This window comes from Calonectris borealis, chromosome W, assembly GCF_964195595.1.
Source record: "Calonectris borealis chromosome W, bCalBor7.hap1.2, whole genome shotgun sequence".
In the NCBI taxonomy this organism is placed as follows: Eukaryota; Metazoa; Chordata; class Aves; order Procellariiformes; family Procellariidae; genus Calonectris; species Calonectris borealis.
The window spans coordinates 38,083,821-38,099,824 of NC_134351.1; the positions used below are offsets into that span (position 1 = coordinate 38,083,821).

Sequence of the window (16,004 nt, forward strand, 5' to 3'; positions counted from 1 at the left end):
CTGCTGAAGGAGAAGGTGAATCGAGTCAGTTTGCAGAGGTGAAAGCCATCCAGCTGGCCTTGGACATTGCCGAACGAGAAAAATGGCCAGTACTTTATCTCTATACTGACTCATGGATGGTGGCAAATGCCCTGTGGGGGTGGCTGCAGCAGTGGAAGCAGAACAACTGGCAGCGCAGAGGTAAACCCATCTGGGCTGCCGCACTGTGGCAAGATATTGCTGCCCGAGTAGAGAACCTGGCTGTAAAAGTACGTCACGTAGATGCTCACGTACCCAAGAGTCGGGCCACTGAAGAACACCAAAACAACCAGCAGGTGGACCAGGCTGCTAAGATTGAAGTGGCTCAGGTGGATCTGGACTGGTAACATAAAGGTGAATTATTTATAGCTTGGTGGGCCCATGACACCTCGGGCCATGAAGGAAGAGATGCAACATCTAGATGGGCTCATGATCGAGGGGTGGACTTAACCATGGACACTATTGCACAGGTTATCCATGAATGTGAAACATGCGCTGCAATCAAACAAGCCAAGCGAGTAAAGCCTCTTTGGTATGGAGGATGATGGTTGAAGTATAAATATGGGGAGGCCTGGCAGATTGATTATATCACACTCCCACAAACCCGCCAAGGCAAGCGCTATGGGCTCACCATGGTGGAAGCAACCACAGGATGGCTGGAAACATATCCTGTGCCCCATGCCACTGCCCGGAACACCATCCTGGGCCTTGAAAAGCAAGTCCTATGGCTACATGGCACCCCAGGAAGAATTGAGTCAGACAACAGGACTCATTTCCGAAACACCCTCATAGACACCTGGGCCAACGAGCATGGCATTGAGTGGGTCTATCACATCCCCTACCATGCACCAGCCTCCGGAAAAATTGAACGATACAACTGACTGCTAAAGACAACACTGAGGGCAATGGGTGGTGGGACATTCAAGCATTGGGAGACACATTTAGCAAAGGCCACCTGGTTAGTCAACACTAGGGGATCTGTCACTCGAGCTGGCCCTGCCCAATCCAAACCCTTACGTACTGTAGAGGGGGATAAAGTCCCTGTCGTGCATACGAGAAATATGCTGGGGAACAGTCTGGGTTACTCCTGCCTCTGGCAAGGGAAAACCCATCCGTGGGATTGCTTTTGCTCAAGGACCTGGGTGCACTTGGTGGGTGATGCGAAAGGATGGGGAGGTCCGGTGTGTACCTCAAGGGGATTTGATTTTGGGTGAAAATAGCCAATGAACTGGATTGTGTGATGGTAGTTACTATATAATACTGTATGTCATCACTTCTATGGTTACTATATGCCATATTAACAGTATTACAGTAAGAATCACCCAGATTAATGTAGGATGAACTCCGATGAAACTGAGCAAGGTGCAACAATGATAGAATCAGACAAGCGCCCATAACTGGCCTCAGCATGCAAGAAACCAACACCACAGACCACCTCTCCTGCCCTGAAAGACTGTTATGACAGATGGAGCCCAAAGTCATGGACTAAATGAACTCAACGGCCATTTTAGAGGGATGGCCCATGGACTAAGGGAACGAGATCTCTGTGTGCGTATATATCAAAAGGCAGGAAAAGTGGTGATGACTAGTTGGAACGTATTGGAAAATGTGAGACCTGGGCATGATGTAGATGGTATGGTATAAGGGGTGGATACTGTCCTGGTTCCGGCTGGGACAGAGTTAACTGTCTTCCCAGTAGCTTGGGGGGTGTACTGTGTTTTGGGTTCGGTGTGAAAGGAGCGTTGATGGCCCATTGATGCTTTGGTTGTTGGGGGGTGGTGCTTGCACCAGGGGGAGCACAGCCAGGGTGGTGGACTCCGTTGGCCAATGGGGTATTCTATACCATGTGACATCATGCTCAGTATAAAATCCAGGGGTGGGGGGGGGGGGGCTCGCCCCCTGTTCGTGACACACGGTCAGCAGTGGGTGAGCAGTTGCATTGTGTATCATCTGCTTTGTGTATTCTGTTATTGTTCTTGTTCTCGTTGTTATTTTTACTGTTCTACTTCGTTTTATTTCAATTATTACACTGTTTTTCTCTCACCCCGATTCTCTCCCCTATCCCACCGCAGCGAGCAGCTGCGTGGGGTTTATTTGCTAGCTGTGGTTAAACCACGACACTTGTATTACCAGCAAATTACTGACAAATCTAAATGTATGCCATAAGTTAAATCTGTGATAAGGGTGTCTTACATATTCTGGACAGAACTTTTCCTAATCATATGCATACATATACGCATACAATTACTACGAACATGATGCAGCATGCAGAAAAGGAAAGAAAAAAGCTTACGTAAGGAGCAAGGTTTGTGATTCTCATGTAGAGGCTTTTTGTCTCCCTTTTAATGATTAAGTAACCTTTTACTGTAGTAAGTGTGATTTATTTTCTGTTGGTCAGCTATTCCATTCTGAAATCTTAGATTTTTAAATATAGGAAAGTTCAAAAATCCATAGAGGTTTCTTGATATCATTCTGTGTTTCTTTGGATTTAGGATATCAACCTGAAATAGGATTGATGTAGAATATATGCGAAAGTATTTAAGCTAGGCTGAGCCTCTAAAAGCTGATAGGCTTTAAACTATCCTGCAATAAACAAATCACTGGCTTCAGAATAAATATTAACAGCCTTGGCTTTGCAAAATAGTTTAAGGAAACACATGTATTAAAGACAATGACCCTTAATGAGGGCCCTTGCTAATGCAGATATGTTAAGGCTACATTAAGTGGGAAAGTGCGCACTGTGAAGGATAAAAATCCCCAGCAATAACTGCCAACCAGGTATCCATGAAAAACAATGAACTTTACCCTGTTTGGAACTTTACACTTGCCACATATTATTAGGGCAGCATTTCTTAAAATGCAAACTCTAAAACATCAGAAAGCAGTCCAATAACTATAAATTTTCTCAGTACTAGGAAAAAAAAAATATATATACACACACTTGCACATTTTCATAAATCCAAATGAGAAAGTGGAACAAAATGGGAGGAAGTGGAACAAAATGGGAGGAAGTGGAACAAAATGGGAGGAAGTGGAACAAAATGGGAGAATACAAATTAACAGATATTAACAGAATTAAGCCTGATTTTTATTTGGATGTAAATCAAAACCATTGTGATAACACTGTAGATGACACTCCTTGGATTTTTTTTCCTCCCCAAAAGACTAGGTGTCTGTTTCATTTTAAAAAGGCTGAGAAATACCACACTGCAGGAAAAGAGAACTCTTGAGAAGATTTATAAAAGAATCTCTCAGAAGAAATTTAATTTGCTAGCCTTTTTGGCTAGGAAAGCTCTTTGGTTTACAGCTTTCAGAGAAGAAAAAAACAACAAAAACAAAAAACCCACACCAGAAGGAAAACAGATGTTTTGGTTGAATCCATCACTGTACTTTGTAAACCTACAATGTAAGTGGGAAAAAAACAGATTGCAAATTATGCCTCCTAATTTCTTTTTTTTTTCCTATTACTAGTGCTATGCTGAGAGCATCTATTTGGGTAGTCCAAACAAGTCTTAATTGTTTAATAAAGAATACTTAACAGACTAATCATCGTCAGATATTCAACAAGCAACAAGAATGTTAAATATGCATACACATTGTTGTAGGAATATTTAAAGTTGATTCCAACTCTCAGAAAGTTGCTAGGTACAGTAATTTGAAGTACTATTAAATCACTTCTGAGTAGTGAAATAGGTCTAAAAAATAGAAGCAGCAAATGAACCCATCACATTCAACAGCTCTAAGATTAACAGTTCATATAGAATTTTATAATAGGGCAAGAAGTTGATGGACTGTGTCCAACAGACTTGCATTTCTACCAATGCCTCTATACAGGAACCCATGTGAAAACACACTGCTCACAGACAGGACATACTTAAAAACTAGGCAGACAAGTCAAAGCTTGAAAAAGCTTCAAAACAGAACAGCTCTCATTTTACCAAATTGTTCCTCTAAAGTGAGCACTGAGGGGAAGATTCTTGCTGTGTACATTTCTCTTTTGTGTATTATGACTATAGCGTCTGGCACTTTGAGATTTAACACACAGCATTGCTGAATAAAAAAGGCAAACACTGCTTATTAGTAAACCGCTAGCATTATCAAAACATAGGATATTAAAATGATTACTTGTTTGTAAATTGATTACTTGGTCTTAGTTTTGTCTTCCTAAGCACACAATGTAATATTTAAAATCAAAGCTAGCTCTGTACTTTTTAAAACCTTGTTTTTCCATTCTTCTTAGCTTAACAAGAGTCAGAAGTTACGTAGTTAAAATAGCCCATTAAAATGGGCAGGAAAAACAGAAACAAACTGCAAATTCACTCTTCATCACACAGCGCAAAAATCATGGTCACAGCTTCACATTTAATGTGGAATCACTTTAAGTATACAGTAGTTCAAAAGATCCAGAAACTGGTTAAGATTTAAGAGCCAGTAGAACAAAAATACAGAAAATCCAAAATACATCTTTGACCTTTTTAATCCTAAATTTTAAGGTCACATGCCTGAATAGACAAGTTTGCTTTATGAGGAAAGAAACTTTGGTATGGAGTTGAACTAGCCACATGAATAGCACCTGTAGCTTTCAAAATAAATAGTAATGGCTAACTAGACACCATGGCAGCAAGATATCCTCTTAAAAAAAAAGACTAAGAACAAGCACATGCTTGGAGCTACACATCAAGGCTGGACAACAGAAACTAGTGAAATTTTTTTTAAATTAATTTTAAAGCACATGTTAATTATTGTATTTCTGATGCTGAAATTGGTAAGAAATCTTTCCTACAATGAGAAAGCTTTCCTTTTATTTGCTAACCACTAATAACCGCTCCTTTTAAAATTGCACTCTGATGCTTGAAGAACACTGTATTAAAATTTTTCTTTAAGACTCCCTCTATTTTTCTAAAATACTGTATTTTTATTTCACAGGCCCATGCTGTTAGCAGTAGGTGTTGCAAACAAAAACATCCCCCTACTCCAAGAGCTATTTATTAAAAAGGTCAAAGATAAATTCGACCTCAAAATGGAACAAAAGGGTTTTATTAATAAATTGTACCAGAAATAATAAATGATCTTTGTAATGTGTGATACTCTCCTACAGCCATCGATAAAGTAGTTACCAGAATGTTAGTCTATGTTAATATGTGCGTTTTATGGGTTTGCAACAAAGCAGAATACACATTGAACAGAATGAGTGAAACTTCAGTTTCCAGTGTATAATGAATTTTAGTCATTTAATACATTTTAGTTTTTATTTGCATATTCCACTGTAGTGCTGTGACAACAAATCACACCTATGTACCAGAGCATACATCAACAGTATGATGTAACTTTACTACACTACTGCTATATTTAGCTTTTTGAAAGAGACATAAGCATACACTATGGCCACATCAAATAATTTTCTGGGTTTTTTGTGGGTTTTTTTTGTTTGGTTTTGGTGGGGTTTTTTTTTGTTTGTTTGTTTTCTTTCTTTGATAACCTTCACTTTTTCAGTAATACTTCACTTTTTAAAATTTGAATTATTGAAAAAAATCACAGAAAGTTTATACAGGAATAACCTCACAGGCACTGATATGACAAACATTTATTTTAAGGGCTGAGAGGCATTAATATCATATCGACAAAGTTGACTGAAAAGAATGACTAACTTTGTCTAAATGGGAAATGCCCGCTTCTGCTTGTACGTTGAGAAAAGAAATTCAGAAAGTTATTTTTTGGCCTTGCTATGTCACAAAGTCAATCATACAAAGACCTACGCATTTAACCTAAAATGATAGTTTTAAAAGCCCTTCTGTTAAAAACATCATGCAAAACTTTGATGAATTACGCAGCTGCTTTAAAACTGTTTCAAGACCATACTGTATATATTAGCTTTTATACTGCTAATGCACAACAAACAGCAAAATTGATTAGATTAACACAAATTTGTCTTAATTACACTGTTATTATCACACTAAAGAGACAAATGCCACAAGATTGGCAAAAACATTTAATTCTGAGCACTCAAATGGCACGATAATTGTGTTGTAACCCCTTCACATTTAGAAAAAAAAAACCACACAACATAATCCTGCAGTCTCACTTTACAAAATAAAGTTCTGTAAAATATTAATTGGGAGGGGAACAGTTTATACTATCTAACAAAGTAACTTATACAACTAGTGTCAAAGGCAAACAAAAAAACTTCTAAATAAAAAGTCAAAATACACATAGCAACAGAAGCACAAATGCTGCATTAAATACAGTCAAGATAAGATGACAATGCACTTGTTAATAAAAAAGACAAAAAAAAAGACAAAAAAAGAAGAACAGTTACTAAAGTTAGCAACACATTTAAAGAAAATGCAATGAGGAAAAAACCTCAACTATTTTTTCCAATGACAACAGTTTCCATTTGCAGTCTTTCCATCCATAATTTGTCTGATACAGTACATCCATTAAAATATTCAGAATCTCACAGAAGAGCTAGGTTGTTCTCTTCCAAATCGAATTACCAAGTTGGTTTTGGATGTTTTAAACAGACATTATTATGTCTGTTTAAATGCAAGGCAACAAACGGACTTTTTAATCACCTTCGATCAAACATTTTTAAAAGTTATCATAATCTTTTTTGTCTTTTTTTCCCTCTGCTTCAAATCCATCAACCCCATCACTGTCCCTTCTCCTTTTACGATTATTATGGATGTTGAAGCGTTGATTCATCTGTGGTAACGGATCCATTCCTAAAACTTTGTGTATTTGACGGAATGCAAGGAGTCTCAGTGCAAACTAGAAAAAGGGTAGAAAGAAGATATTTCTGTTAGAAAAAAATATCAATTTCAAGTACTTTGTCGAACAATTAATAAAGAACATTAGTGGTGTATGATATTACCCTTAGCTCTTATTATCCCCTCTTCCTTCCCCCAAAGTCAACACAATAAAATGTATATGTCACATTTGCTGCTTTTGTACATGTGTTTTAGCTGCTGGACTTGCACTGAAGCAGCCAAGGCTTGTTACGTGTCCCATTACACATTAGTAATCTTTAGCAAGAGGATCAAATGAAGAGGTAGGGGCAGTAACCTCTTAAGCTGCAAGCATGAATGGTCAATAGTGTAAGTGGATACAATAAATATTAAAAATTAAACTTACACAGATTTATTTATAAAATATTAAATGCCAATGTAATTTTAAATCTAATAACATACTGCTGTAGAGCGAGCATCTTTATGGAGAGAGAGAGAGAGAGAGAGAGAGAGATGGGAGGGCTTCAAACTTTTCAGGAAAACATGTTAATTTTAGTGCAAAAATGAACACTATTATGCATCCTCTGTTGTGATTTTCATTGCCTAGCTTAAGACTGATTATCTGAAAGAACAGACTATATTCTAAGAAAGGAAAATTCATGTCCACCATATAGCTCCATTTAAAAAAAACAACAACAAAAAACACCCCAAAACAACCCCACCCAAAAAAACAGCCATCAAATTTAGTTACTTCACACATACTTTTCCTTACCTGCGCACTCGAAGTAATATCCTCTCGCTGCTGTTCCGTCATTACAGCAAGTGTATCAAAAGGATCTTTCTCACAAGGGTCCAGAAGGCCAGGACCACCTACAACGTTTAGGCCTAATTAGTAGCACATCTCTACTTTATTTCAACCAAGATTACAGATTTTACATTAGTTAAGCATAAGTATACAGACACTGATCAAATGCAACTTGCCTTTAAGGATGATTCCTGAAGATATACACTCAAAAACTCTTCTCAGTGCATCCCCAGGACTCTGTGGTCCAGTAGCACTGCTAATTGCTTTTTCCACAAGCAACTCCATAGCCTAGACCAACAATAAGAAAATCCATCCAATTTAGAAGATTGATTAAAATAGAAAAAAGCTACTACTGTTGTTCAATACAGAACTTTTGATACTGGAAATTTGAAGAACATTACACATCACAGAACGCTTTCAGTTAAAATGGAAAAAAATCAGATATTTTATAAAGATGAATAAACAGAAAGCTGCTGCAAGATTAACATTGAGTACTGATACTGATATGCTGCTTCTCATCACAAGTTGTCCAAAAGTTTTGTAGAAATTTATACAGTAGTAGCCTACATATGCAGGTAGACAATTTGTCCAGACATGTTTTGAGAGAGCATGAAATATGGTGGGTCACCGGAATCTGTCAGACACATGAATAAACAGCACACAGTATGAAATGATGGATTTGATTCATCTAATGAAATTAACAGAATGCTACAGAGAAATTATTTTTTTCTACAAGAATACAGAAACTTAAAGCATTAAAAATGTAATGACTTAACGTTTAAGTGGTTACTAGTTCTTCAGTTTAGCAAAACTGAAGTTCATAGCAAGTTTTTTCCTGGATATAGGCTAACACTAACTCAGATGTTAAACAAGTGTAAAAAAACCTTGATGATAAACAGGTTTTCTAAAATTTACACATTATTTGAGAATAGTTAAAATGGTTTAAATTATTAGCTGTATTTTAAATAGTTTTTTCTGTGAATATTTCCATTGTTTACTTTTATTAGACTTTTTTTTTCCAGAAAAACCTATAAAAGATACTTGCAAAAGTAAAGAATAGCTTTCCTTAGCTTTTTCAGCATTAAATAGATGTTTCAATACCACCTCTTTGGCAAGTTTCATTTTCAAACAACGTGTCTCTCTTGTTTTTTGGTTCCTCTCTCGAGTTTACAGTTGTTCAAATGTTGCCTTTTATTTTCCAAGAGTAAATGCCTATTCTAATGCATGCAAGTAACTACAGGCAGTGTTGATTACAATCCTTCACTAAGGGTGCCCATTCCTTTCCATTTTAGCTCAATTTAACTGACAAATTTCAATTCTTGAGTATGGTATTTCCATACTCCCACTGTATCACTCAGGATGAAGCTTTTGAGTTTTAGCAACAGTAATTTAGTTGTTTTCAAGTATGAAGCAAAATACAGGAGGAAAGAAAAAAAGCAGATCATATTATTGCATTTATTCAAGTCTAGTTCTTTTGGATCCTCATACAATACACTAAAGTCCACAACTTAATCCTAGGAAAATGTGAATTACGTTGCCTTATGTTTATGTGCATGAAAGGCTAGATTTCAAGTTGGGGGGTGGGGGGAATCAACCTTGAATATTGGTTCCTTTTAACTTGTAGGAACTTGACAAAATTATTCTAATTTAGTTTTTATTTTAGGTATATAAAGAGGCTGATACTAATGTCTGTGTTTAGACTTCCTAATATTTTCTATTACAACTACTTAGGCTCTTTTTGAAAAGCTCTGGCATCTTTTTGGCTTGTAACAGGCTTCTAGCATACGGGTCAGGAGAAGTTCTGTATCCAGAAAAATATATTTCTTAGATCTACGAAATTTCATCTGTGACTGTCAGAAATTACATATATTTAAAATCACCATTTTTATTTTGTCATTGTTTTTGTCAGTAAGACTTTGCCAACAGGCCAAAAGAACAACTGACTACACAGACTTCAATGTTGATTTATGTCACTGGCAATGCATCAGGTACCAGGAGCAAGCCAGGAAGCACTTTTGGAGAGAACTGAGACACAGCTAGGCCTGACACACTGCTTCATACCTCTCTTCCCTTCTGGTTGTGCCTTAGAACAGATATTATGAGAAATAAGAAACAACATTCCTTGTTCTTCATCTATGTGCCTGCTGTGTGTTGCAATAGTTCTAAGGATGCTTTTCTAAAAGTATGCCAGGGTTTATTCTTTGGCGACTCTGTATCATAGTGATAGAGGGCACTTACATACTTCTTAGCTTCTTTTAAGCTATATTTGTACAGTATATCTTTCATGAAGTGTAGCATGGAAACTGGAACTTTTTTTTTTTTTTACTTTAAATATTTAAAAAACAGAAATAACTGCTCCACATTTTTCCAGAAGCAATAAATATTATCAGAAGTAATTTAATAAAATTGTCTGCAAGCTTAGTACAGTTGTAAAACATTTCTCATTGAAATAATGCCAACTAACTGTAACTGTCTTGACAATGTTAGCGCTCTTCCTGCCAAAACTGAAAAGTCTACATTAGGAAGCAGCACAGTGCAACAGGATTTGGTCTATGAAACAAAACAGTCAGAGCTGAGTTTACCTCCACATATACACGTTTCAGAGATTTTGTTTCAGACTAACTTTGTCCAGCCCACAGATTGAACATCTGTTAATATTTGGAGCACAAGTTTCACTCCTGGAGAGCATCATTTAAGATAGTCAATGTAAAAGGAATGCTCCAAGAACACTCGGCTGCAAGAACTGAGAGGGGTAACTGGGTACAACCTAGAGATCTGTTTCTAAGTGGCACTGATTAAAATGCTAATGGTGACACATCCACAGACTAGTACTGTGGTATTTCATCTTGCAGAAAGGATATATTAATGATCGCAGGAATTACTGTGATTTATTCTTTCAAGTAGCCTTTCTGTTATCACAGAGCTATCTGGGCATAGCTGACATTATTTTCAATCAGTTTCAGTAAAGCCCAAGCAATTCAAAATAGGTGGTTAGAAAAAAAAAATATTCTTTTATACAAAGTAAAGGAAAAAATGCTAAAATCTAGAATGAGAATGCTACCCACAAAGAATTCAAAAGAACAAGAAAATTCCTTTTGAAAAAAAATTCCAGCTCCAAATGACAAAACCTCAGAAAATTAAATTTTTAGAGGGAATCTGGATCATTTGTTGGGGGAAGAAAACCTCAAAAAACAAGAAACCCAAACAAAACCCTACATTACTCCTTGAAAAAGTCTACATTTTAAAACCGTAGTAACGCTTTCCTATGCTTTACTTACAGTACCATGTGCATTAAAAAAAAGACTCATTCAAAAGAACATTACTCACCCAGCTTGGAAAATCAGACCAAGTTGGAACCCGTTGACAGAGGTCACGAAGAATACGTATGATAACCACACAGGACTGCAGACCATTAGCTCTAGCCTTGAGAGCAATACAAAATCAAATTAATTAATCCCAGCACCTACAGCAAATAGGACTTGTTGAAAGACTAAAACACCACTGTTCAATGGAAGCTCAGATACAAGATTGAAACAAATCATTCTACAACTTTATTCCATGAGCTGCCATTTACAGCAGTATTTTATACAGGGTTAGTAATTTAAGGTGGTAGAAGTCAAAGTGCACAGGTTATACAAGAATAATATTTCTTGATCCCCTGTACAATTTGACCTATGTTCATTTGTAACAATAAACACAGTATCTTTCTATATTAGAAATAAAAAGGATAAAGTAAATGTCTAAGAAATAGGTATAGAGACTGAAAGGTCAAGGGAATCTGTTTGGTTTCTTTTTTGTGCCTTTGCCAGAATGCAAAGTCACTAAACCAAACAGTTGCTTCTCGCCTTTCATTCCCTACACTTAATACACTTAAAGAAATAGGAAAAAAAGTCTTAAATCTAAACACACAGCTTTAAACACATATTCCATTATTTAAAGCAAAGTTACTCTGCAGCCTTATGGAATATATCACAAATATACAACATATGATCACCCCAAGCGAGTCAAGCTTTCAACATCGCCTTCTCAATGACCAGAAAAAAAATCATGTTAAATGAGCAATAACTGCATAAAGCAGTTCCTCCATACTCAACCTTCTACATTTAAATTTAGGGACCAGAAAAATATTAAGTATTATTAGCATGAACAACGCTGAGTGTTTTCACACAGTTAAACATTTATATTGCAACTGAACTAATCTCTCATAAGGCTACAAGAAGAAAGTAAAATGATGTTCCGAACCTGGAACCACTTAGCGTGGCGTAGAGCAGCCAGAGCGTCAAGGCATTTTTGCCTGTCCAAGACGTCCGGTGGGTCTTTCACCATACCCGAGGTTACATCTAAAATGGATTGAATTGGCAAAATGCAGTGAGGAATGGGTGTTTGACCAGGTGAGCAAGACACTTCCTTAAAGTAGCTTCAATGTCACACATGCCATTTAAAGTTTAAACACTTGAACAACAAATATAAATGTTCAATAAAAGCCATTCAATTAGGATTAGGGCATCAACCCAGTATGAAGATCAAGAGCATATTATACTTTAGCTCTCAGGTTATTTTTGAATGCATTGCAGATTATGCAATGCGTAGTACTTCTTTATTTAAGCTAACACTGGAAAAACACATATCCCCTAAAATTAAATACTGAAGGAAGGATGGTTGGACACAGTGCACCAGCACAGAGAACACAAGACAGAAGGAACACAAAAATCCACTTTAACCAAGTAGAAACATTCAAACTTAAGTTTCTTGTAAATTTTAATGGTCATGTGTTATTTGGGACCTACTCTTTAAAAGAACAACTAATTATATTAAAAAAAAAAAAAAAATCTTAAAATCACTAGGTGTTTAGTAATGATGTTATTTTTATCATACCTTAAACTTAAAATGGAAATGATTTTGCTTTAAAAAACCTGACTAAAGGAATGTGAAATGCTCTTCAGTATTACAGAGTTCAATTGCTTTCTAGTACCCCCTCTCTTACTCATATAAATAAATTCCTCAGCCCATGATATACGTGCTCCAATATCATTTAGGATGCAAGGAAGGATCTGAAAAGGGACTGCTTTACTTAAGATTCAGCATGAAAAAGAAAAGCAAGGAATAATTTAAAAAACAAAGCAGAATGTCTGCAAGATAAAGAAAATATAGTAGATCTTGTATATTTAAATGTTCAGAAAAAGATTAATGAAATTACCAAGCTGATTGCTTTGTTACCAAAAAGGAGACGACCACAAGGCCCTTTTGGAAGTGGTTTAATCAATGAAACTGGAACCACTGAACAATATGAAATGGTATCTTCGGGTTACTTAAGAATTGTAGGGATATAATGCAATGATCAGCTTTAAAAGTTCTTTGTTTTACTAATTATGAAAATGGCTATTGTGACTAGTGACAAAGTATATTGGTAGCATAACTGGTGACACACCAGATAAGATGAAAGAAAAAGCCCTCACTTCACAGGAGCTGGCTGTATGGAACAATATTGTTTACTCCAGCAATATATAAATTTAGGTAAGTCTGAGAATAAAATCTTTTTTTATATATATATATATATATTTTTTTTTTTTTTTTTTTTTTTTTTTTTTGAGTCTCACGAAACATGCCAGCAAGGAGAAGCTTCTAGGGATGCTGCAGAGAGACAGCTCTGAAACCACCTATTTATACACAAATGTAAAATAAATAGTAGGATACTTTACTATACAGAGAACTAAAAAGCCATGAATGAACATGGTGCTACAACTTTGCAATATAATCATTAATCTAAAGTACTACATTCAGATTTGGGCATTTTTTAAATAGGATAGTCCTATTGCTCTGCACAGGGCTAAAAGGGGGAGGAGGATTTCAAAATAAGAACGAAGCTGAGAAGAACATAGGTATCTTCTCACACAGATATTCAAACTTATGGACTATATGTTAAAGTGGAAAGAAGAAAAACTGCACTAACAAGGCATTTACAGAGCAAATGAAGACATTTAAAGCGGTATTTCATTTAAAACAAACAAAAAAAAAAAAAAACAAAAAACCCCCAAACCTATACAAGAGAGGTGCCAGGTAAGATAACTGATGAAACGAGTACAACTTGGATATAAAAGACAAGGAGTACATTTAGAGAAAACCCACAGCAGGGAAAAAAAGAGGCAAAGTAAGGTTGAGAAATTAAAAATAAAAATATGGGTCTGTTGGGTGTAGTAGCCTAATCAGTCAGTTATTTACATTCTTCTAAAACTAATATGCAAATAGGTGACACTGTGCAAACTTTTATCACAATAATTCACTACATAATTTGAAACTCCAATTACTTCTAGCTCTGAAAAACTTCAATTTGGAAAATAATTTTACTAAAAAGAATTACAGTTTAAGTGCACAGAAAAGAATCTTACTCAGTGCTGGAAATGTCGATCTAAAATGTGCTACTAATAGATATCATATGAATACCCTTGAAACTTAAAAAGACTAAGTCAGAAGTTGCAAGGCACCTATTGCACTGAGAATACATTGACTGAAAAATGTATCAAGGAAACTCTCGTAATACTTAATCTGTGGATTTTTGCATCTGTTTCACATTACAGGATTAACCCCTTAAAGACTATTTAACTAAATTCAGATGCCCAATCTACCACCCTGTTAAGCTAAGACAAAACACTGAATTAATTTACAAAACACAAGCACAAATTCTTACCCTATATAACTTAATTTATTACTAACCTAAATATAAGGGGTTAATCTTCAGTTAGACATGCTGTGTCCACACTACCTCTTCATTAAAAGTTAACAGGTATATCAATTTTGGTAAGTTTTATTATGTGAAATACATTTTACCCAGTCAACTATTTCAAGACTAGTGTGAACACTGCTTAATTCTAGGAGAGACACAAAAAGAAAAAAAAAAAAAACACACAAAGTAACAGTAGATGCTAGGACTATGCATCCAAATCCCCTCCTTTGTAAAGCATGGCAGGTGTGACACTGAGCTTTAGAAAACCTTGGTCAAAAATCCTTCCGATGTCTTTGGCAGCAACCCCTGACAGGAATCAAGTCCCTCTGCTAGAAGGCTTTGGATCGGGGTTGTTAGCTAAGGATAAAAAAAAAAAGACACATGCGCACACATATACGCGTTTATAAGTATGTACACTTTTTTTGCTGAAGGAAAGATTCCACAGCAGGGGTTAGAGCACTTTGAATATATCAGATTCGGTAAACTGTCAAACGCACAATACTGTAAGGAACAGTAGCTATGCGGTTAACAATTTTATTTCACACTGTATTTTTTTTAGCCTTTTATCATGTAATGGGATTATTACACATCAAACATGATTCTACTCCACGTGCAAGTCTCAGTCTCATCTTTACTCAAACTGGTTCTTCTGGTAAAGCCTTCCTTATCACCTGAACTAGCTCCCCAAGCAGGCTAAAAAAAAAACATAATGAAAACTTTAAACCGTTGTAAGACACAGAGCATGAGAAGCTGCAGTAAGAAAAAACACAAACACATACTATTACTCTGCAGCAAATAAGCAGCGGTCTTCATAATAAGGCCTTCTTTGCTGCAATAATTTGCAATTCAGTCTTCTATTCGCTCTAGTTTCAAAAGTGAACTTTTCTGCACATCCATTTTATACTGCTCAGTGTCTTGAAGAGAAATCTAACTTGATTTTGCTTGCCTAGAGGCAGTACTGCATTCAGCAGTGAATAAACTCACAGTGACCATTTTAACTCAAGTGTGGGTCAGACAAAAATACAGATTTGTTTCCTTTAGGTGGCATAAATTAAGGGATTGATGATAGTAATTTGAAATTTATTTTCTTTTTAGTCTACATCACAGAATTTTAGGCCAGAAAATTGAAATTGAGTATTGTGGCAAGAATCAATATTGCACTTTTGCACAGTACATTAAGAAATAAACATGGTGTTTAAGGTTAACTTCATTTAACGGTTAACGTAATTTAATAATCAAATCTTTTAAGTTAAAGTATTCTTTATGAACTTAATATGTGAAGTCTGATTCAGCACAGACAAACCAAGAGTCATGTTACACTTAGATTGTCAAAAAACAAGTAGAATTGGTTGGGTGTGACAGTACATGTACACAGCCTTTATAGCTAGGAATAATATGCACAGCTTAAAAATCATGTACAAAGCACTCTTAAAGACTCTTCAGAAGTCATCCAAACTAGAGAATGTATCTTGAAATTTTTCTTTCTGATTACATAGGATGACTTTGTTAACATAGCTTGCTTACAATGCACTAGTCATAGCTACAGAACATTTACTAATGCAATATAAAAACTTCAAATATTTTAGAGGACATGTAATGATGAGATGAAATAAAAAAGCCTCTGTGGCTTATATAAATACGTATATACACAAGCACATGTATACATACACACATACAATTTTTTCAACCTGCACATGAGAAGTGTTAAGATAGCCTCAGATTTCCTATCTGCAGG

General features: G+C 35.9%; 1 protein-coding gene across 3 annotated transcripts in view; it reads right to left on the reverse strand.

The window, feature by feature from the left end:
- Window positions 1-3,589: 3,589 nt before the first annotated feature.
- Window positions 3,590-16,004, reverse strand: part of LOC142075049 (zinc finger RNA-binding protein-like) — a 50,775-nt gene continuing 38,360 nt past the window's right edge. For 2 of the 3 annotated variants that reach the window (XM_075136043.1, XM_075136041.1), the window contains exons 16-20: window positions 11,791-11,888; window positions 10,876-10,971; window positions 7,732-7,836; window positions 7,516-7,620; window positions 3,590-6,786 (exon numbers count right to left, since the gene is read on the reverse strand). In XM_075136043.1, coding sequence (XP_074992144.1) covers window positions 6,607-6,786; window positions 7,516-7,620; window positions 7,732-7,836; window positions 10,876-10,971; window positions 11,791-11,888 — 584 coding nt within the window. In that variant the 3' untranslated portion in view covers window positions 3,590-6,606. Of the gene's footprint in view, window positions 6,787-7,515; window positions 7,621-7,731; window positions 7,837-10,875; window positions 10,972-11,790; window positions 11,889-16,004 lie in introns of those variants that run through there. The other variant, XM_075136042.1, reaches the window with a different exon arrangement.